Here is a 23,893-nt window from a genome sequence, read left to right as displayed (position 1 = left end):
CCCCCTGACTTCTAGCACATCCTGTCCACAGCTTCTTACAAAAATACCAGTCAACCTCTCAAAGCTTCCGTTGCTACCCACAATTACCAAAGGCTTCCTGGGTCCCTTGGCTGGGAAGAATAGAGATAGGTGAGGTCCACAAGGCCTGCCTCTCTGAGATGGTTTCTTGGAAGGCCCAAGGGCTGGGTGATGGAAAACATACCTCCCTACACCCATCTCCTTGAGGTTCTCTTCTCCCTACCTACAACTGCTGTCCCTGGCCAGACTTCAGTTATTGTCCACTGCAAAAGATCATCAGCAGTTTCTATCTCTGTGAAGTTACAAAAAAAGAAGTTAAAAAAAAAAAAAAAAGGCCAAGTACTGCACCCAGCTGTTGGTGAGGCCGAGTTTTCCACTGATGACGATGACTCACAGCGCCTGAGCTGGAGGCTGGAGCTGGGAATGAGACTTGGCTAGGGAAAGCCGCAGTTCGCAAGCACGCCTGGGCCTGCAGAGGTATGTTTGAGTTCCTTCAGTAAAACCCCAGCATCTGATTGTGGGAACACAGCGCCCCCCGAAGACCACCCTGAGGCCCTGCAGGAGATGAACCATAAATGGGGACCAGCGATCCTGCAAAAGCTCACTGTGATATCGAAGTTGTTGTGTTAGCAAGCCGGAGTCCCACCTCCTAAACCCCAAGAGATCCCACAACTCCCTAGAACTATTTGCATCCTCAGCCTCCAAAGAGAAACTGGCTTTTGGTTAATGGAAGGCCCAGATTAAGATCTTCGAGCGGGGGAGACAAAGGTTGGCTCCAATCTTTTGGTGGAGAAATAATTCACCCAGGGGCGGAAGCGAAGAGAGGAGGGAGCCTATCCTGGGATGGCAGTTCATGGTCAACCAGTGACAATATTTGGGAACATGACATGACTTTGGATGATGCCTCTCAAATTTCTTCTAACCCCACCCTTGGACCAGGTTCTACATGAGAGACGGGTATAAAAGACCGACTGGAGTCCTGATAGAGTTGCACTCACAGATAGGGGAGCACTCTTTCCACCTCCTCATGTGAGGACACTGCAAGGGAAACCACTGAGCAATAGGACAAGGTCGGGAAGAGTCTGTGGAAGTGATGTCCACTCCACTATCAATGGTTTGGGAATTTTCCACTTGTATCAAGCAGTAGTAGTAACGAGCATCACCTGAGGAGGCCACTAAGAACCCATTATGATCAAGCACCCACCAAGGGAGGGAAGAAAATCAGGACACTTGGCGTCCCAGTAATTTCTATGTAAGGGACTGAGGGGAGGCTCGGGATCAAAGTCCACTGTCAAAGCTAGTGGGCGGTGTGACAAGCATTGAAGTTATATTTAAATTGCTTATCTGAAGGTGTATGGCCTTGTGGCATGAAGGGCCACCAGTCCAGATCCATGGTGGGAGAGCCTGTCCTTCCTGTCCACATCTGCCGATTCCCCTCCCAGTCTGCTCTCTGTTCCCATCTGTCCCTCAGGCCCCAGAAGCAGCACCCTTTACCAGCACCCCACCTGCCAAGAAACTCCAAGTCACTAATATGACCTTCTGTAAAAACCTGACAAGGTTGAAGAACACCACCCATGGCCTTCACCTTTAGCCACACCAGACACAGCAGTACCAAAGCCAGAGTGCCTTCCCTGGAGAGGCTGACTTCTCCATGGCCAGAGACTAGGAAAAGCATCTGCTACACAGGATTTTTCATTTCACAGGATCAGCTCCAACCAAATCAGCAGAGCACCGTTACTACGGACCATCTGCCAGGACCCGGAAACAGCCCTGTTACATAAAGGGGCTGGTGAAACAAAATTTATTAAACTGGATTTTTCCTCTAGACAAAGCCCTTCGAGTCTCTCTTAGGAGGGGCCGGGTAGGGTAGTGGAAGGTCTCTGGGCAAGACACCCAGGGGGTCCTAATCCTGACTCTGTGAGACTTATGGGACCACCTCCCCAGGCTTCTGTTTTCTCAAATTTCAAATCAAGATGAGATGGTCGCTGCCAGCATTATAATTCCATGACTTCTTATTGTTTTCACCCAATTGGCAAAAAAAAAAAAAAAAGGAAGCATATTTTGATATTAATTTTGTACTGCAAGGTTATTTTTCTAAAAAAGATCACTACCTTCACAGTTGTGGGCTTAAAAGAGAGCAGTGGAGAATGGAGCCACGGACGCTGGGGCTGGCTGGAGGAAAGCACATGAGGGAGAAACCAAAGGTGGGAACCTTCGATCAGGCCAGGCAGGAAAGGCCCGAGCAAATCTCAAATAGCTTTGCCAAGAAGCAGCACTGCCACTGACCCCTTGCCTCTGCACACGGTAATTTTCAGTTGACGAGGTGCTTTCACATCCAGGATCTTACTCGAACCTCACGACACCCTCAAAACTGATGAGGTGATATCGTTGACCTCCATTTCACACCGGGCGCAGTAAGGCTAAGAAACTAGATAGGCTGACTGCTCTTCGGTTTCCTTGCACATAGAATGGGCGTGAGCCTTACTCGGCAAACTCTGTGTAAGGATTAGATGATTTCAGAGAGCCCTGGCGAAATGCCTGGCACATAGTGCATCCTTGATAAACGTGGGTAACCTCCCCCACACACTCTCATCTCCTCAGGGCAATGTGGGATGAGCCCCAAAGCTGCTCATCTTTAGGCCCCTAGGAAATGCTTCAAGATGGAAGGCGACATGGTGGCTTCCTCAGTGACCTTCCATGTCGCCTGAGACAGCTTCCCAGAAGGCAGACCAAGGAGCCAGATAACCCGTCCCTACCATTCTCACAGATTCTAATAGTCACCCCAGCTCATGGAGAAATGGGGTTCCCCTGAGAATCAGAATACCTCAAAATCAACCACAGGGATGAGACCTGAAGCAAAAAGCAGGCATGAGGCCTCAACACGGGAGCCTGAACAAGCCACCCGGCTGGAGGCAGGGCCTTCTCCTGCACTGTTCCCCTCCCCTGCAGAAACCTTCAGCAGCTCCTTCCACTGCTCACAGAATAAAGCCTGAGTAAGGACCCATGCCATTTATACTTAAACGTTTCCAGTCCCTTCTCATTCTGGCCCTGTGTTAAGCAAACCTGGCCCTGTGTTAAGCAAACTGTACCAAGGTGCAATTCCCACTTCCACACCTTTGTCTGCAGTATTCCTTCTGCCTGGAATGTCACCTTTGCCTGTTCAACAAATATTTTTTGAATAATAGGGTGAAGGGACGGAGAAAGGAACATGTGAATGAGTGAATGACGTACTACATCTCTGTGATGCAGACAAATTAGGGATTATGATTTTCATTAAACAGATGAGGAATTTCAGGCCCAGAGAGGCTAAATGACTTGCCCAAAATCACACAGCCAACAAGCAGCCAAATTAGAACTTGAACCTGGCTCTTCAGGACTACTTTGGCTTCCTCCTGAGGTAAAAAGTCACTCACAGATTACGAAAAAGCTGATCCAAGATTCCTCAAAATGGGCCACTTTTATCTTGGCACACATCCGAGAGCACTTTAAGGCACTGGCTGTCACTATGATTATTCAGAGTTCCCGTGAGGCAGGCAAGGTCCCTCGAGAAAGGGCAAGCACAGTGCCATCTGTCAGGAACCTAAAAATGATGGTGAAATTACAGGCCAGTCACTTACAGCTTACTTTCAGAGAGCTCTTGGAACAAATCAATCCCACCAGGAAAGAGAAGGATTCCTTGAATGGAAACTGAGCCCTTCCCAGACTATCTGGTGAGCTTGCAGTATGGCTGGTGCCACCATCCACCATGGACAGATGAGGAAGCCAAGGACCCACGGCGAGGCCTTGTAGACATGCGAAGGCAAAGCTGGTCCCCACACCCTGGGGCACTAGGCAAGGCTGTCAGCCTGAGGATGCTGAGGCTCTCAGCCCTGGGCTTCTCCAAGAAGCTAGGAAGAAGGCAGGGCCGCGGGCTAGGTCTCCAGAGCACAGTCACTAAAAATGAAACAGCTTCCATATCCAAAAGCCGCAGTTAGCTATTCCATGCAACAGGCCCACACTGAGTCTCTTCCCTGACACCAGGGGAGGTCCAGGAGTGAATGAAACAGACCAGGTCCTAACCCAAACCCTGCGGGGCTCACATGTGGTGAAGAGAGAACGACAACAAATAAGTAAACAATAATGATACTATGGTTTCAGGCAGTGAAAATCACTAACGTGAAAAATAAAGTAGGACAGGAACAGAGTGTGGCTAGGACAGGCTGGTGGTGGCTACTTTTGACGGGGTGAACGGGGGGCCTCTAAGAGAGGTGACAGTTGGGCAGAAAGCGATGCAAGTGTGGCAACAGTTTGTGGGGATCCAGGAGATGAGCACTCCTGACAGGTGACTGCTAGAGGACAGACACAGAGGGGAAAGGCTATTTGCCACCGGCCACCAGCCCCGAGCCTGCCCTTTACTGCCACCAAGGCCTCCCCAGCCCCTAGCGGCCCACAGCTCCCCCAAACCTTCCTCCAGGGAAGAGAGAAGAATATTCATTCCCCCTACTCTACAGCCTGAGCATCACCTGCTGCATTTCCAGTGCAGACATTTTGAGGGGACGTAGCAGGATGAAATGAAATGAATACAACCTTCGACATCAAACAGCATGGTCCAAGTATCTGCTTTGCTTAACTAGCGGCGTGACTTTAAACAAGCCACTCAGCCTTTCTGAGCTTCGATTTCCTCACCTGGAATGCAAGGGACATGAACCCCCACCTCCGAGGGTTATGAGGGGTATGTAAGTGGCAGCACCTGGCAGAGTACCTAGTACATGGTAAATGCTTGGCAAAGATTGGTTCCCTGCCCTACTCTGACCCCATCGGAAATTAAAATAAAATTTTTTGTGCTGGCTCATGTTCACTACAGTGTGCCTATGGCAGGGCCCTAGGCCTGTCCCTCTGCTGGGTGTGGGGGCTGTGAGATGACTCTTGGTGATTCCATCACAGCACAGCCTGATGGGAGGGCCTTGGCGGGGGAGGAGAATGGGGCAGACAGGAGAAAAGCAGAAAAGACAGTAAACACTGCCCTTACTGTGGGGGTTGGGGGGCGTGTGGAAATCATTAGGCCCAGACACTCGAAGAAACCAGGATCAAGGCAGACAGTTAACTGCTGACCCCTTCCCTTTCCACCTCTGGCTCAACGGCCCAGGGCCCAGGCCCTTGTCTCCCGGCTCTCCTGTGGGGCAGCCAGCTATAGACCAAACTGATCTCAGTTCTTCTCACAAGCGAGGAGGTACTTGGGTATTAACTCATGGTGAGACCTTAGGTAGCCCTTTCCCTCTCTGGGCCTGAGTTCTCCCATCCATCCATAAAAAGAGGGGAGGGCCTGGGATGACCTCTGGGGATCCTTTCAGCTCTGACCTTGCTAATTCTGACTCGCCCTACCCACCTCACCCCTAAGGCTGTTTGCTGGCCCACTGCTGCCATCTGGTGGCCCTCCAGGGTCCACTGCACTTGGCTTTGGCCAGGGTTCCCGACAAGCCCCTTATTCGAATGCACCTATTTCTAAGGGTGAATCGTGCTTCTGCTTCAGCTAGACACAAATTGCACTTCTCTGGACCACAGATCAATTGGTATTCTTTGCCAAATACAAAAACCAAAAATAACACCAGAATTTCATCTCTCTAGCAGAGATAACACACTGCAGCTGAGAGTCTGACCTCCTTGCCTAGAGAAAGTAATCTGCCCAAGGTCACACAGCTGCCTGGCTCCCGGACCAGTGCACAACTCCACTTTACCACAATGCTTAGAGTTGGTGGGCATCCTGGAAACCAAAAATAAAGTCAGCCCAGGGCCAAGGAAACAAAGCCTTTGGAAAGTGGGAAGCAAATTGTCAGGATTCCTTGCAAACCTCAAGTAATGGGAAGACAGGACATGTGAACATGTGAGCAATGCTTGCAGAAATTCACTGGAAATAAACTGGAGGTGCCCAGGGTATCTTTTGACCTTGGAGGGCCTCATTCGCGAGAACTCTTGCAGGCCTCCAAGCTACCACCACAGCCTGGATTCCAGGCTGAGCAACCTGCTAGAGGGTGAAGGAGACACAGGGGGGTAGCAGCATGTGTCTGCAAGTGCGTCCCCCACTGCACCAGTTCCTCAGGATAGAGTTATAGCTTTTCTGTTCTATCTCCAGGCCTCTAAGCATCTGGCCAGAGGAGCTCAATAAAGCTATATACGAACAGATCCCTTACATTCCTGCACAGTCATGGGAACTGTCCACCCGTTGTGGATTCAACTGATCACACTCTTGACTCTGTCTACAAACTTCTTCTAAACCCTATAGTGCAGACCTTGAAAAAACAAACATTCTGTGTGACTTTATATAGGTCATTTGCCTTTTCTGGCCTCTACTATCTCACATGTGCAGCATAATTGAGGTTCTACTGGATGATCTTCAAAGTCCTTTTAATTCTAAAATTCTAAAATTTGAAACCATATCAGGGCAAATCAAGGCAACTCTTCACCTGCAGAGCAGATATGAGAAAGGAGGAAGTAGTTAAACAATGCTTCCCTCTAGTGGTTTAATGCTGTCACTACACCCTCTCAGCCCTAAACCCTATCACTGAACTCCGTTTAATTCCACCCTGAACTCTGAACAGAAGAGAAATGGGCTGCAGCCAGCAGAAGAGACAGCAGAGACGCCAGGCTCCAGGAACCACTGAGGCCTCTGAGTAGGTTCCACACCAGTGGAGAAACTCTCCATTTTTAGGAACAAGTACATATTGGAGCTCAAAGGACCTTCTGTGACTTCCAATTTCTCTCTTCAGATGAGGAAACCAAGGTTCAAGGATGTTCAGAAAGGACTTGCCTGAGGTCACGAAGCTGACTCACAACTGAGCCAAAAATAGACCCTCGCTTTCCTGCTTCCTTCCACAGTCTCTTGCCGCCCAAATGAGGCCCATGGAAGTAATCTGTCAAGGATTTACACACAGGAATGGGGAGCAAAGGGGCCAGTACCCTGCACCAAGGGACAAGAAACTTTATTCATTAATTTAACATTTATGGGCAATATAATCAGACTGCAAATTACATATTCAGCATAGAAAATATAAAAGAAGATAAAATTCACTCATAATCCTACCAATCAGAGATATTATCCCAGCATATTTCCTTCTAGTCTTTTCCATCCAAACATCCTTTTAAAAAAAAATCAGAAGTTATAGTGTAGTAACCTATTGCAATCTTCTCTTTTCACTTACTATATCATGAGCATATTCCTCTGTCATTAAATATCCTTCCAAAACATCCTGGTTAATGGCTACATAGTCTAACATATGGTTGTACCATAATTTACTTAAGCAACCCCCCTACAATCTCATTTGTTTTTGTCATTATAACTTAGGCTGCAATGAATTGCAATATTCTTAATATTTTAACATCCACGATTATTTCTTTAAGCCAGTTTTAATATTTTATAGGATAAAATTTTAGAGCTGAATGGCCTGTAGAGATATGTCTGCAATCTCCTATTACCCAGATAGAAAGGAGACCAGAGAGTTTCATGTCTTGCCCAAGGACAAAGAGAAAGCCACAGAACCCAGTCCTGAACTCTCCACTCATTAAAATGTGACCTTCCCAAAGGATTTCACACCCTCTCTGACCACCCTCCTTCCCCCAAAACCCCAGAGCCTTCAGTGTCTGAGCCATGCCTCTGGCTTTGTCACAGTCTTTTTTCTTCTTCCACTAAGTATTTCATTTGGTTATCCAACTATAAGATTCCTGAAGGTAGTTCTGGATTTTATATTCCCCTGTATTCTGTAGCATAGTGCTACAAACATATAGGTAAGCATTCCACAAATTCCTGCTGAAGGATCAAGGATAACTGAGAATTTTCTTCCTTATTACCTGGGAGAGTGTTACTGGCAATAATTGGAGAAAGATGCCTCTTTGAAGAGTAAAAAAAGTTCAATGAATGAATTAGAGCATTCTGAGATGCCTTCAACATGGAATTATAGCATCAGGCTTGGACACAAAAGACCAGGTTCAAGTTTTAGCTCTGCCCATCTGTGTGAACCAGAGTGATGCCATTAATCAATTAGGGACTTGTCTGTGAAGATGCTAATACCCATCTTGCTAACTTCATATGAGAAAATATATGTGAAAGCACTTTAAAGTGGTCCATGAGAGCTGACTGCTGTTGTAGTATCATAAATGAAAATACATCTACTATCTGCGGCCATGCCACCCTGAACAAGCCTGATCCCGTCTGATCTCGGAAGCTAAGCACGGTCAGGCCTGGTTAGTACTTGGATGGGAGACCACCTAGGAAGACCAGGTGCTGTAGGTGTAAAAAATAAAAATAAAAAATAAAGGACTGTAAGCTGATAAGGTCCTTGCAATCTGTGAGGTCAACCAGGGGTTGCCTCGCCTATAAAAAAAGAAAAGAAAAGAAAAGGAAAAAAAATACATTTGCTTCCATGAATCCTGGAATGGCCTCCTGACACTTGCTCCAGGGGTACCATCTCCTAGTTTCTATTCCATGCACAGATCCATTAAGAGAATCTATGGCTACACATTTCAGGTAATAATCAGTGTTTTCTTGAAGCAGAACTTCATGTACAGAAGGAACTATTTTATTACTCCTGCTTCAGGTCCCTGGGTTTGATTAGTTAAGTCATCCACACTTCCTCATCATCTCTGGAGAGAATGTGACAAGGTGGACAGAGTACTGGATCGAGAGCCATGAGACCTGAGTTCTGTCCTAGCTCCTTCACTTACTCCCTGTGCTTCCTCCTCTTCAGCCCTCAGTTTCCCCATCTCTAAACTGAGGGAGTCAGGGCAGATGAGATCTAAGTTCTCATCCATTCCTGACATTCTAAGGATTCTAGGATAAAAACTAATGACTTAATAATAAGCAAAAAATATCCACTTCAAAACAGTCCTTTCGGCTCAGTTTGACTTTCAACTATCGGGTTTCCAAAGCTCTAAAACACAAACATCATGAATTCCAAAGCACCTGCTTTAAATAGGGCCCATGAGGTCAGATTCTCCCTGAGCTCGGTTGAGGTTTCATGATATATGGTCCCAAAGAAGATGGTGTAATACACACTGTCACCCTCTACTGGAAAGGATCTTGGCCCCAAAACCAAAAAATCAGCATTACGTATATTTATAAACTCAGTTTAGTGTGAATCAATGGCTGGGCTTGGATTTCACTAATGCTTAGACATCAAATGCAACAAAATATTTCTTGGTCTGTGACACTCGAAGAAAGGAGAGTAGTCCTTTCCACATATGCTGTGCAATACCTCACTTTAGAGAAAAAGAAGAATAAAAAATATCTCAACTAAAGGATATAACCAAGAACCAAGAGAGCAGCGATGGGAGGGGAAACAGTACTAAAAAGCAGAACTGAACTTCTAGCTTAAAAGCTGCCGTAAAGTCACTTCCTCTCCTCTCTGTTTCAGTCTTTTCGTTTCCAAAGTTTCTTCTTCCAAATTTGATGCTCTAAAACTCCTAAGTCGCTAGTACTTTCTTAGGCAACACTGAATATGTAAAGCGCGTCAAGCACTCTGCTTTGCACCTTTTAAATCCGTAGCCTTTGTGAGACCACGAGGTCACTTGGGGACACTGCCTGGCTCAGGGAAAGTGTCCAGAATCCCAAAAGCAACTGGATTCTAGACATTCTGACCAACCCCACATTAAGGTTTGGATCTTATGTAAATCATTCTCCTTGAAATTCTAACAAATCACCAGCAACTAGCCCTGAGCATTTGTAAGCACTGATCTTTCTACACTCTCCAGAAGGGTCCTGAATCAACCTGTTACCTGTCCAGACACATTCATACCCAGCCCCACAGAGACTCTGCCAGAAAAAGAAGACGTAGAGCACCTGACCTCAAGAGAGTTCCAGAGTTGCAAAGGGCAGAGGAAGCTAATGGGTACTGAACCGACACGTGAGCTCAGTCCTGTGACAGACCCTGGAAACTTTAATACATCATCTCATTTCATCCTCATACAAAATCAGCAACATTTGCCTATTTTCCTACTGAAAAAATAAGCTCCGAAAAGTTAGGGTTTTTTCATCTGTCCAACATGTATTAAGTACCTACCTCATATGTGCCAAGTATTTTGCTAAGCACTAGGATGCAACGCTGAACAAATCGAACATGACCTCTGTCCTCAGGGAGCTTACAGTCAACTGGGGGCAGGGGTGGGGGATGGGGTATCAGGCAAAGGGTCCTAAAAAAAAAAAAAAGAAAAAAGAAAAGCCCGAAGGCCCCGAAAAAAAAAAAAAAGGAAGGTAAAGAAAAGCCCCCCCGAACAAGGGAAGAACAAAGTGAAAGCCAAAAAAAAAAAAAAAAAAGGATATAACTAAGTCAAAATGAAAGAGCGAAGAGATACGTGTGCCAAACGGAGGGAACATCAGGTGCAAAGGCACTATGGAGGAAATACGTGATGTGTTCAAGGTACCAAGGAAAGGCCAGAGTGGAGATCAGCCAGAGATCACGAGCTAGCACGGTACGAAAGGAGCTGGAAAGGCAGGCAGAGGGCAGACCACACAAGGCCTTGTAGGACCACTAAGGATTACGTTTTTATCATAAGAGCAATGGGAAGCCATTGCGATGTGACACAGTGGGTTTGAAAGGTCTTCCAATCTTCCATCTGAGGCATGGAGAACAGACTGGAGGGGAGAGGAAGTGAGTGTGCGAAGATGAGAACACCAGTCAGAGGCCACTGCAGGATCCAGGCAAGAGGTGCCAGTGGCCTGAACTACGGTAGCAACAGAGCTGGAGAGAGGTGGAGCTGCCACAGCCACACAATCAAGAAGCCGACAGCGCTAAGATTTAAAGCTAGGCCTGTCTGACTTCGAAGCCCATGTTTCTCTCTACTTTGCCATTTATTCGTTAATTATAAATCATCTACTCTGTGCCAGGCCTGTGCCAGGTGCTGGGGATACAGCCATGAACAAAACAGACAACTGTTCTCATGGAATCTACAGTTTAGACATTAGACAAAGAAGAGTACATATATCAATTATAGATAGATAGATAGATAGATAGATAGATAGATAGATAGATAGATAGATAGATAGATGTATATATCACAAATTGAGATGAGACAATCGTGTGATCAGAGATTTTTAACAGGGAAAATTACCTCTAAGGACATAAAGATCTTCCAAACTGTTGATAACATAAAAGATCTACTTGCCAGCTGCATGAGGGTAAAAGACTTTGGGAAACTTTGCCTGTCAGAGTTGGATATAGAGCACCGCATCCCTGGCCAGCTCAGGAGCCCTCAGGAGAGAAGCTGGTATGTCTCAATCTTTGCATAGACCCTGTTGAAATAGAAGCCTTTCTAAAAGTAACTGCTAACTCCTTAATATACTCACTTAATATACTCAATATATCTCAACCTCAGGCACCCCTTACTTATATATGTACAGCATTTTACAGTTAGTTGAGATCTTACACACAGATTCATTCATTTGAACCTCATGGCGGCCCTATGTAGAATGCAGGCAAGTTTGAATATCCTACTTGTGAGATGAGGAAATTGAGGCCTAGACAGGTGAAATGACTTAACCAAAGTAACCAAACTAGGAAGGCACCCAGACCTGCCATCCAGCTCTCACTTACAAGAAGCACCTTGGGCCAGGAAATTGTGAATCTCGGATAAGACAGCTGCAGGTGACTGATCCTGGATAAAGTCACCCAGGAGTCCCATGAAGTTCCTAAGAACAATGATCAGGGACATCAAGCAGCTTGGGAAAGGTTTCTAGAATGCAGCTCCACCAGCCTGAAACAGAGGTACCCTTGCCAACTTTCCCAAATTAGAACAGGTTGGCTTGGACTCTTTCCAAGTGCCTCTGACTAACAGAGAAAAGTATTTTTCCATCGCAAACACTGCAGGCAGGCACCAGGCTCCTGAAGGGGAGGGCAGAGACTACATCCCCGATTCCTGTACAGACAAACTGTAAAATTATCCCGACCCGCCATGAGCTGCTTCAGCTGAGCACTGAGAATGGCAGCCTTGGGCATCGTTTCTCAATCTTGGCACGACTAACGTTTGGGGTTGGGTGTTCCCTTGTAGTGGGGGGCTGCCCTTGCATTGCAGGATGTTTATTTAGCAGCTTCCCTGGCCTCTACCAACTAGATGCCAGTAGCACCTCCCTGCCACACATTTTGACAACCAAATATGTCCCCAGACATTGCAAATATCCCCTGGGGGACAAAAAATCACCTGTGATTGAAAATCACTGTTTTAGGGCCTATGGAGAAGGGAAAACGCAAAGTCGACCCACTTTCTCTCATCCTAACCCATCCCATCTTACTGAAGAGATACGTGGTCACTGTGCATAAACTCTTATTTTTATTCAAAATAACATAAGTAAAGCCTTCCCCTACAAGAGGGAAAGCAGCCTCTGCACTAACGTGGCCACAGGAACAATCCAATGCTCGAGCTTGTGAAAACACCCAGAGTCAAATATCAGCTTGTTCCACTAACGAGCTGCTTCCGACTCTGTGAGCGAATCTTGTTCCCATTAACGTGAGCAGCTAAGTCTGATTAAACTGGAAGCCCTGGCTGTTTTTCTCAACGACACTGGGCCAGGGCAAAGGTTTCCACTGCTGCTAGAGGGAATGCAAAATGGGTGAATCAAATAGCAGAAGACTCTTATTTACCCCAAATTCAGTACAACAACCAGGACACTCAGACATTCCTGCTTTTAACCGTATTGGACTTAGGAGAAAGGGGGAAGTGACAAAGTACATAAACAAGAGATCTGAATTAACAAGTTAATTAAACAGCTGAACCATTACCAAAAAATCACGCTCTCGAGTGGAGGCGGAGACCTGAGGATGAGCTCCAGAGCCGCTGGGGTGACTCAGACAGTGCCACATACGTGGGTTCTAACCTCCAACCCTGAGGGCTGGGCTGTTGGCCCAGACATGGAAATCAGCATCAGTTACAATGCTCAAGGCTAAAGTCAAAGAAGCAGCATCTTTATGTCTTTCATTAGTCAGCTATCTAACTAGTTAAAGGGTTCACTGACAGACTCAACCAAACTCACTACCATTTGGTAGTAAGTATATTTCACTACACTGCAATTCTTTGAAGACTGACTAACCACAAAACACCTACTTGTTAACACCCAATTACTCACACTACTGCTAGTTTCTCTGCTACTTCCGCACGCTGTACTTACATCCATTGTTGCACATCTCATACTGCAATGTACTGAAATTTGATAAAAAGTCTGTCTCCCCTAGTGAACAGTGGGCTCCTCCAGGGCAGGGTCTATACCTAGCACAAGGAACGGTACATAAACAGATCCCCACCATCTGCGTGATGGGCAGATGGATGCACGGATGGTGAAGTCTTTTATCTCTATGTTCTTAGACTTAAGCCTGTCCACACATTCTAGTGGGAAGGCACAGCCCATGTCTTCTCTCTCTTTTCTGCAAGGCTTATCAGCACATTGCTCAATAGGTCCCCAATAAACAATAACTGATTTTGTTGGACTTTTAAATCCGAGGAAACAAACTGAAGCCTTCTGTTCACAGACCAGTGACACCAAGGAAGGAGGTCAGAAATCCTAGCTGTCTACCCTGCCTCGTACGCATTTGAATCTGTTTAGTTTCTTTTAACTGGAAACGGTTTAGTGTAGGAAATGAATACAATCTCTGCTAGGCAGTGGCAATAAGAAGTGAATGAGAGTAACATGGTGCCTTACCTCACAGAGCTCACAGTCTGGAGGAGAAGACAGATGTTAACAATTACAGAAATAAGCAGCTACTATGCTCAGTGAGTCTCTGTAAGAAAAATTTCTGTAGATAGACCCAATCTTCAAGAGAAAAACAGCCAGGGCTTCCAGTTTAATCAGACTTAGCTGCTCACGTTAATGGGAACAAGATTCGCTCACAGGGTCGGAAAGTCATGATTTTCTCTCAAATGAATGATACGCTTTCCTTATAAGTATCCTTCCGACGTAAATACAGAAAGTTTATTAGACACCTTTGTTATATAGGCCTCTGTTCCAAAATGATTATAAAATGTTTTAAAAGACCAGTTAACAGATGTTAAGTCTATGCCTGTGTCTGTGTGTTCAAGTGTGTAGTATATGTGACTTACCAAGGATAACTGAAGCTGACCTGAAAACCTACAAAAGCCAGAAAGTACTAGAATAACAGCCACCAGGCATTCAGGAGTCTAGAGATCCACGCATAGCTAACAAGCAGGCCGAAAGCAGGCAAGGGGAATCCTGAGAACCCCAGAAGTTCTGAAGGCCTTGACATGATAGTAGAGCTTAGGAATTACAAATTGCCTGTCTGGGAAACACCGAGTAAATCAGCAGGACTCTAGGAAGCAGGGAAAAGAGAGGCCACGAACAAACAGACCCCAAGAACAAAGCAGGAATAGGAAGACCAGGAAAGAACTGCCCTAGGGAAAGCTGAGAAATAAGAGTCTCGAGAAAAGATAAAGATGCCAAAAGCTGGATGGCATGGCATGATAAGGTAACATCTGAGGGAATATATATGAAATGTCTGAATCAATGTACATAGTTTAAGATTAATAAAAATTTAAATCAAAATACCATGCCAACTATGATTCAAAATAATCTCCTACCTCAGTCTTTAAATATTTATCTTTAACCTGACAGTTTCTGCTGCTTTTGATTTAGACTCAGGTGGAAATGCAAATAAAGTCATCTCTTTCACTATGACAAGGCAGACTCCCCAACGACCTGCTGCAATGAGTTTCTTCTCAAAACCTCATGGACGAGAAGGGCCAGCAACCTAAACCAAAATTGCCTTTTTGGGTGCAAACCTGTGATCTAGAGAGGAAAGCCACATATTTGGCTGATTGCAGAGTCAGATCCTACGTCCTCCCCCTTTACAGTCCTAAAAGCTTTTCATCAGTAAAAACCAACCTACTTAATCCTGCGCATTCATAGCTGTTTAGACAGCTGTCCCCCAGCTGCTCTCACCAACCGCAAATTCTCGGCTGCTCTCTTACCTGTCTGAGCGACCAAGTGTGTCCACCCACTCCAAACGGCAGTGACCTTTTCATTCTGAAAATAATGTGCTTCTATTTTCTGGGGCATAGGAAGGAAAGCAGCCTGGGAAGCCAGTTGCCTGTGCTTGTTGCTTCCCCAAACATACAGCTCTCCTGCATCTTAAACAGAAGGAGAACAAAAGAGGTGAAGGACATTAGTCCAAAACAATGGGAAATAATACAAGTCTGAAAAAAAAAAGTCGTTAAAAGAAGTTGTATTATTCTTACACCACAATGTTGAGTAGAGCAAAGCAAGATAAAAAATTCACGTACAACATAACGACGTGGAAGATTTTTTAAAATTCTATAAATAGAAAACAAGGTCAAATGTTCTTAGTAGTTTGTCAAGGAATAGAAACATGAGAGATTATTTTTTCATTAATTCATTCAATAAATACTTATTCAACATCTACCATGTATAAGACATGTTTCTGTTTTCTACATTTTTAAAAATATATATGCTTGTACCCTTTGCTGGGAAAAAATATGTTAACTTTTTTAAATAATAGGTTAAAAGATATATTTTTAAAGCTTAGATTTTTTAGACATAAGATTATTTCACTACGAGCCCTATCCAGCAGACAATGTAATGTTACCACACCACGTCTGTGTAGCGCTTCAACTCATCTGAACCTCACGATCCTGTGACATAAGCAGGAATGCAACCGACTGACATTGTGACTTAATAGAAAAAAGCAAATTCAGAGTCAAGTGACTCCGACTTCTATTCCTGGATCTGCTAACTAGCTATTGACCTTGGACAAATCACTTCCTCCCTAGGCCTTAGTTTCACCAGCCAATCACTGGAGGTCGGTCTAGACGGGCAGACGATAAAACTGATGACACTGGTAACAAGAGAGACTGCTGGGTGACTGTGGCAAACCAGAGGGCACATGCTTATCTAAAAGACATTCGTGTTCAAAAAACTTTTTAACTGGAAGCCAAACAAATGGGGCCGTGGGCTATAATTGGGCCTATGAATCCACAGTTTGTGACTCCTTGGATGACCCTAAGGACTTTTCCAACCCTAATATTCTAAGGTTCTACACTGTACTGTATATAGCACATAGTACACATACGCGGCTACTGAACACTTGAAATAGGACTAGTCCAAAACTAGATGTGTTATAAGACAAAAAAGCGCAATGGATTCCAAAGACTTAGTGCAAAAAAAAAAGAAAAAGAAAAAGAAAAAAAAAAACACCAAATAGAGCATAGTTCATTAATAATTTTCATACTGATTACATGTTGAAATAATATTTGGGATATGTGGGGGTGAGTAAAAGATTTAAATTACTTCACCTGTTTCTTTTTACTTTTTGAACTGTGTCTCACATTGTTTCTATGAGACAGAATTCTTCTAGAAGATAAATTAACACAGGCTCAGAGCTTCCAAATGACTTTTTTCTCTCACACTATAACTGTTTGGCTATGCAACCATCCACACATTTGACACACCCAGCTCAAGATCACATGGCTAATAAGGAGTCAAGCAGGACTAGAAGCCAGGCCTTCTGTTTCCACTTCATTGTATGATCTCTCAATAAAGCTTTTCAGTACTGCTTGCCCTAGAGCAGTCTGGTATATTCTCAAAAACAGATCAAAAGCAAAACAGTATCATTAAAAGGCATTAGACCAAGATTCAGTGTTCAAGTCCCAGATCTGCTGCTCAATCGTTCTGATGTCGGGCACATCACTTCACATCCTGAGCCTCTGTTTCCTCAAGCCTAAAATGAGGGAGTATAAATAGGTGAGCCTTTGTGTCACCCAGGTGACCTTGCAGCACTGACATTCCGCAGCTCTATGCTGTACTTCATGCCCAGGGAAAGGGCAACGTCCTTGTGTAAAGTATAAGGATCCTTTACCAGAGGGCAGAAGAGCCCCTCAGCAAACTCTCAATGCATTAAATGGCCTGGTTAGCTACCAAGATGCCACTGACCATGAGCCTGTGTCTGTAATAAGCCTTCATTTATCTTAGAAAGTCTAAATTATCTTTTTGCAAAACTGTCTTCCACATGCATATCATCACACTTTTGCAAAATTAAATTCTGCTGCAATGCCAAATAGTTATATAACCTACAACACCTCCAGAGAAAAGGTCCGAAGAGCACTGAACAAGATCCAATGTGTTAACAGCCTGAACTAGACCAGGAAAGAGGGATATTAATCTTGATAATTTTTAACTGACATTCAAATAGCAAAAAAAAAAAAAACCAACTTACTTTATGAATATACTAAAAATCACAAGATTGTACACTTTAAAAGGGTGAATTTGATATATGAATTACAGCTCAATAAAATAAAAATTCAACATCTATGTTTTAAAAACACCATAAGTGTTCCACATATGAAATAAATTACTAATTACAAATTTTTTTAAAGAAATTGATGTTAGCAAGCAATTAGAAAATCTCTAGGTTTACATATTGCTAGCCATTTCAAATTATTAGAACAGAGTAGAAACATCTCATAGCTTACTCTTATTCTCAGAAAAAAATGCCTTCCCCAACCCTCATTGACCGTGGGCCATGAACAAGTCACTTCCCGTCCTGGGGCCTTCAGACCTTCCTCTACAACTGGCATTCATTTTCTTTCCACATATATATAAACCTACCCAATATGAGAAACAGGCTAAAATTTATTAAATAATAAAGTATCTGTAGTTCAGAATTTGGAAAGTATTTATATTCATATGTCTGAGTTCTGGAAACGACAACAGCTTCGCAGATGGACTGCATTGCAAATTTGATGTTGAAGAATGCAGCCACCATTAATTTGCATTTACTGTGTACACACCTTAATTTCCACATAAAACACGATGCATGAAAGTCATTTCCCTTTGCTCAAAAATGTAATGCATTCAACTCTCTGTGTGACGTCTTACCAAATAAATTTCTCAGAGCTATAGTCTCCAGTCTACCAGCAGAGGGCAGAGCAATCTGGGCTCTGAAAGAGATAACCTTTGGAAAAGATAACCTTCACTTTGAAGAAAATGCTGCATTGTCACTAGAAAGTTTATACTGTATTAGCTGGGTGTGTCAAATGTATGGATGAATGCATAGCCAAACGGTTATAGTGTGAGAGAGAAAAGATTAGACAGAGGAGATCAAAGAGATGGAACAGAGAAATAAATTAGAGAAATATATCAAGATAGATTAGAAAAACATATACATAACTAGGCAGAGATGTATGGATGCACAGATTAGAAAGAAAGATACAAAGATGAAAGATTAAAAATAGAGATATATAGTTAAAAAAATAGGGTAGATAAATATAAAAAGAGCAAACAGGGAGATAAATGAATTAGATATAGGTGAATAAAATAGGTTAGTTTGAGATTAAACAGCTAGAAAAGATAGCTAGAGAGTTTTGATAGTTATATTAGACACTGAAATAGTTTAGATGTTACATAAAAATATACTGTTGGTTATATGATTTGACAATCACAATTACCCTGAGAAAAAGATATTCTTAGCCCTATCGTACAGCTGAAAAAACAAACTCAGGAAATGAAGTGAGTGCTTTATATGTATTTGTCTCAGAACTACCCACAAAGTATTTTATATAAAATGAAGTGGTCTCAGGAGGGTAAAGCGACTTGCCTAAGATATCACCAGTGGTGGCATCAGAATTCTGACTCTAAACTCTAGGCCCTTCCCTTTGTATCCCAATACCACCACTCAAGGTAGAAACACCGCATTCTGCACAGCATATTAAACCGAAAGAGCTGGTACCCACCTGTCACTGAAGCTGAGTGACCTGCGCCGGCAACGACACATACTGCTTTAGAATTCTCTAGGCCTACAAAAAATTTTTTTTCTTTAGAAATTATATTTATAACAGAACAAACCAGGCAGAGAAGGGACTCAGGGAGCACTAATGAGGCCTGGGAAAAACTGTCAGCCAGTGCAGGCAGGTCTGAGTCAGCAGCACCTTACTAGCCAGGAAGATGGCTAACATGGTAGGAAGGCTGGTTACATACCACGAGAGTGAGCAAATAAACAAATATATTGAGGATAAGGGAGCCATATTTCTCACTACCAGAGAGGAGAGGAAAGGCACAGATACTAAAAGGTATAAGGCTAGAATCAACCATGTATTATTGAACTGTAATTGGAGAAATCATTGTAGACTCGTGGTTTCTAGTAGAGAGAGATATAGATATAGGCATACATATGTATAAACATGTATGTGCACGTATATTTCCTAGCTAGGTCTACCAAAGAGGCCTAGAAGCAAAGACATGTCATACATTCAGCTGCTATCACGTACAGGCATTGAAATACAAACCCAGGCCTGCTAACAACACACAGGAAGAACAAGGATTTGTTCTCCAAATTCAACACTTTCCTCCCTTAATTACACAGCCTTCCCTGACAAGATACAATCTCAACCAACTCTACTAGCAGTTGTAGTTATCTGGTCTAGAAGCAGAGAAATGCAGTCTTTTTCTGTAATTCTTTTTTCTTACACTTCCATTTAATTAACTGGTATCTTAATAAAATGCCCCTCACACCTTCTTGTATTCTGTGGAATGAGAAAAGAACAAAGCAGATGTTTCAGCCACGTTCACCAGAGAAGAAGCAGTGGGCCCCTACTGGCCAGGTGAGGAAGAGAAATGCACGGTTCCAGCTCCAGAACCTGAAGATGGGAAAATAAAAAGTGAAAGACCTTGACGGCAGGAAGTCGATGATCTATTCTAATGTCTCATCAGAAAACTCCCCCAAATCAACTCCGAATCTCAGCAGATCCCAAATAGGTCATTTAAATCAAACTGAATAAAACCACTTCTAATTCTTTCTAGTCACAGATTCTGTGCTAAAATAGAAAGCAGACACAGTTCTTGCCCTTAAAAAGCTCATAACCTTTGGCATGTGGGGAAACGTATAAACAACTCATAATAATATAATACACGGTGCTATCCACACATGTGAGAAAATGCGACAGAGGCAAGAAGAGGGAAGAGTCTTTACTAAGAAAGCTGTACCTCAGCTAGGCATTGAAAAATTATCAGGATTCTCCCAGGGAGAACAGGAAAGAGGTAACAGTTTGCCCACAGGCACAGAGGAATGAGAAAGCAGGATATACCCAAGGAGCAGTGAATACCTTGATGAGGCAGGAAAAAAATGTTTGAGAGGTATGAGTTTATATTATGAACATTTTCAATGTCATGTGAAATGGACTGCCTGCCCAGCATCCAGTGCCTCCTTCTCCAACACATGGGTTTCGGCGCAGCTAACCTCACCCTCAGCTGAAGGGGAGAGCCTCCAGGACTTAAGAAAATCTGAATGATCCCAACATCTTGTACATCGCTCCCACTGTGGCTTACCTTTCCCTTTTCTTTCCCCGCTCCCTACCATCCTCAAAAATCCCTCCTTTGTTCGGAGCTAGAATAGAATAGCTAGAAGTTTCCTATAAAGGTTTTTCCTACAGCCAACACTCAGTAAGCTAGGTGTGTACTGAGTAAGAGAGCAAGGGAGAAAGAAAGGAGAAGAAGAGACAGAGGGAGACATGGTGCTGCATACAGAGAGAGAAAGGCCCACAAAGTGAGTGTAGAGCTGAGGGAGAGAGAAAGAGAACGAAAAGGAGTCTCAGCATGAAAGAGAGAAAAAGAGAAAGTCCTACAGACTAACTGACCCACAAAGACTAACCAACAGACCTGTGGGCAGGGTCCTTACTACGTGCTCCTCATGTGCCCAGGGAGAGAGATGTCCTTGGGGGCACACTCTCAGCCTCTCTCTCTGCGTCCTCACTCACTCCTGCTTTCTTTTGGGGAAAGGAATTGGGTACGTGAGACACAGTCCTTCTCGGTCCCCCGTGGGAGGTGGCTGCCTGCAGACGGGGCGCCCGCCTACGTGCTCTTGGCTGTCAGTCAGCTTAGCCAACTCTGTGCAGCTGCTCCAGGGCCTGGTGGGAAAGCTCAATCTGGGGTTCAGAATTCAGAGACTCTCTATTCCTCCACATTATTTCCAAACACCTAAGTCATGTCTTCCAACCTAGCTTTTAACGGTTCTAGAGCTATCCTTTTGATCTCCACATACCTGACTTGCATCTCTCAATGGATTCCAAACTCTGGCAGGGAACAAGGGCCCACAGAAATCCAAACAGGATTAAAAGACTAATCGATAGATAAAGTTAAGACAGGGAGATCAAGAAATAACAAAACAAAACTCGATTTACCCATTTTCAGCATGCCTGTGTCTCTACTTCTTGAAAAAGAATCAATATAGGACTCAGAAAAAATAAGGGCCTTACCTGTCACTCTGCTGGGTTCCTTTGCTGTCCAAAACAGTGGGAGAATCTGTCCAGGACACAACCGCCGTCCAGATGATGCCAGACCAGTTCCCCACTGAAACACGAGGCCACTTGCTTCCCGATGGAGCAGAAGAGAAAAAGAAAAAATGCTTATCTGGATAAGACCAGATTGCTATTTGAATCTCACTGTTATGGGAGAGTACCAATTCATTCTCAGTTAATAAGCATATTACGGAGAAGCTTATGGCTTCAAAGGCCTATGACTGGTCATAGGGATTACCACCAAGCAAATCACAAGTCCAATCTTTAGAGCAATCTAAGACCAAAAGATAAAATTCCAACATAGTAAAACTCCAGAAAGTTCCAGGACACTCCTCCAGGATCATATTACTTATGACACTTTGTTCATGATTAACTTGAAAGGACCACTCAGACTCTAAACCAAGTGGGAAAGAACTCTGAATATTATCAAGTCCATTTCTCACATTTACTACATAAGAAAACTGAGGCCCTGAAGAGAGATTACAATTTGTCCAAGGTCATACAGGGAGCTAGTAGTAGAGAAAATACTAGAACTCAGCTCTCCTAATACCTAATGTGGTGCCCTTTCTACTACACCAAGATGAATTCGAAGATTCCTAATTGCCAAATAAATGTATGACTGCAAGATAACTTCTTAATAGCCATGATTTCAGTGGAATTGCCTTTGATTTCCATGTCCACTGAATGCAATTCATGTACCCATGTTCTGTACTTTCTACAAATGTGTAGATGGAATTTTATACATTTGGCTACAGTCAGATGTGTGTAACTAGGGCCCATCACCCTACAGCAACATTAAGGCTCTATTCCTCTGGAAATATCCTATAACCAGTGGTCCTTTTAGGCTGTAAAGAGAAAGCCTGCTTTGTGAAATTTAAGTGATTATGATTGCACACAATGTGAGCAAAAAAACAGTGTTGAAATAAAACAAAACTTAAAATGTCTTCAACAAATAAACTCAAGAAGAAAAAAAGAGAGGAAAAGAAACATACACTAAAAGAGACTTTAGCTATCTGATAAAGGATTAATATTCAGAATATATAGAGAACTCCTAAAACTCAGCACAAAAACAAACAACCTGATTTAAAAATTAGCAAAAGACTTGAACAAACATTTCTCTAAAGAAAATACACAAATGGCCAATAAGCACATGAAACAATACTCAACGTCACTAATCATTATGGAAATGCAAATCAAAGACAATAGTGATATACCCCTTCACACCCATTAGGATGTATATCATTTTTAAAAAAAGAAAATAACAAGTGTTAGTGAGGACCTGAAGAAATTTGGGAATGCTTGTGCACTATTGGTGGGAATGTAAAATGGTATAGCCATTACAGAAAACAGTATGGTAGTTCCTCAAATAATTAAAAATATAATTACTATAAGATACACCAAGTCTACTTCTGGGTATATATCCTAAAAAATTAAAAGCAGGATCTCAAAGTGAACTTTGTACACCCATGTTCATAGCAGCATTATTCACAACAGCTAAAATGTAAGAAAGCAACCCAAATGTCTATCAACAGATGAAATGATAAACAAAATGTGATATGTACATAAAAGTGAAATGATTAAGCCTTAAAAAGGAAGGAAACTCTGACATATGCTACAACATGGATAGACCTTGAGGATACAATGCTAAGTGAAATAAGCCACAAAAGGACAAATATTGCACAATTTCATTTATATAAGGCAGCTGCATGAGTGGTCAAAAATCATACAGACAGAAAGTAGAATGGTGGATGCCAGGGCCTGGGGGGAGGGGGAAATGTTGAGTTATTGTTTAGTGGATATAGAGTTTCAGTTTTGCAAAAGGAAATACATTCTGAAGATAAATAGTATCACAGTTGCACAATAATGTGAATAATGTCAAAAGCACTCAACCGTACTCTTAAAAATTGTTAAGATGGCAAATTTTGTTGTTATTTTATCACAAAAATTTTTTAAAGGAATATTTTTAAAAAGAGAGACTTGAGATACATATCAACCGATTACAATATATACTCCTAATTTAGACCCTGATAAAAACAAACTGTAAAAAAAAATGTTTTTGAGATAATCAGGGAAATTTAAACGCTGACTAGATATCTGATGACATTACAGCATTATTGTTAATTTTTTATAGGTATGATGATGGTATTTTGGTAATGTTTTCAGAAAGAGTCCTCATCTTTTAGAGATACATGCAGAAATATTTATAAAATGAATGGGGGACAGGAATACTTACAATTAACTTAATCAAACACATAATAGAAACTGCACTGCTTTGCAACTAGACAGAAATATACACATGAGACTAGCAATTATAGAAAGTTGGTAGGAAAGGAGGAAGTAAACCTATGATAGGCAATTCTCCAGCCCTACTAATTTCTAAGAGAAGCTGCTGCTTATAAAAGTGTAATCACTACCATACAACACAGCAATCACACTCCTGGGCATTTATCCCAGGGAAATGAAAATTTATGTTCACATAAAAACTTGTCCACAAATGTTTATAGCTTTATTCTTAATAGCCAAAAACTAGAAACAACCAGATGTTCTTCAATGGGTGACTGGTTAAGTAAATCGTAGTTGTTATGGACTGAATTATGTCCCC

The 23,893-nt window shown here is 43.0% G+C and overlaps 1 protein-coding gene and 1 pseudogene across 9 annotated transcripts in view; one reads left to right on the top strand and one right to left on the bottom strand.

Moving 5' to 3' along the window:
* Positions 1–23,893, bottom strand: part of SERGEF (secretion regulating guanine nucleotide exchange factor) — a 185,153-nt gene that overhangs the window by 147,887 nt on the left and 13,373 nt on the right. For 8 of the 9 annotated variants that reach the window (XR_002776808.1, XM_023522146.1, XM_023522145.1 and 5 more), the window contains exons 6-8: positions 21,250–21,363; positions 18,733–18,795; positions 14,956–15,114 (exon numbers count right to left, since the gene is read on the bottom strand). Coding sequence is in view for 8 of the 9 variants with exons in the window: in XM_023522146.1 (XP_023377914.1) it covers positions 14,956–15,114; positions 18,733–18,795; positions 21,250–21,363 (336 nt within the window). In the remaining variant the exon portion in view is untranslated. The remainder of the gene's footprint in view (positions 1–14,955; positions 15,115–18,732; positions 18,796–21,249; positions 21,364–23,893) is intronic. The other variant, XM_023522151.1, reaches the window with a different exon arrangement.
* On the top strand, positions 8,163–8,281 carry LOC111730766 (annotated as a pseudogene).

Source organism: Pteropus vampyrus, unplaced genomic scaffold (genome assembly GCF_000151845.1).
Source record: "Pteropus vampyrus isolate Shadow unplaced genomic scaffold, Pvam_2.0 Scaffold334, whole genome shotgun sequence".
NCBI classification, from domain to species: Eukaryota; Metazoa; Chordata; class Mammalia; order Chiroptera; family Pteropodidae; genus Pteropus; species Pteropus vampyrus.
The sequence above is the reverse complement of the archived record's forward strand: the minus strand, read 5'-3'. Positions and strand labels throughout refer to the sequence as shown.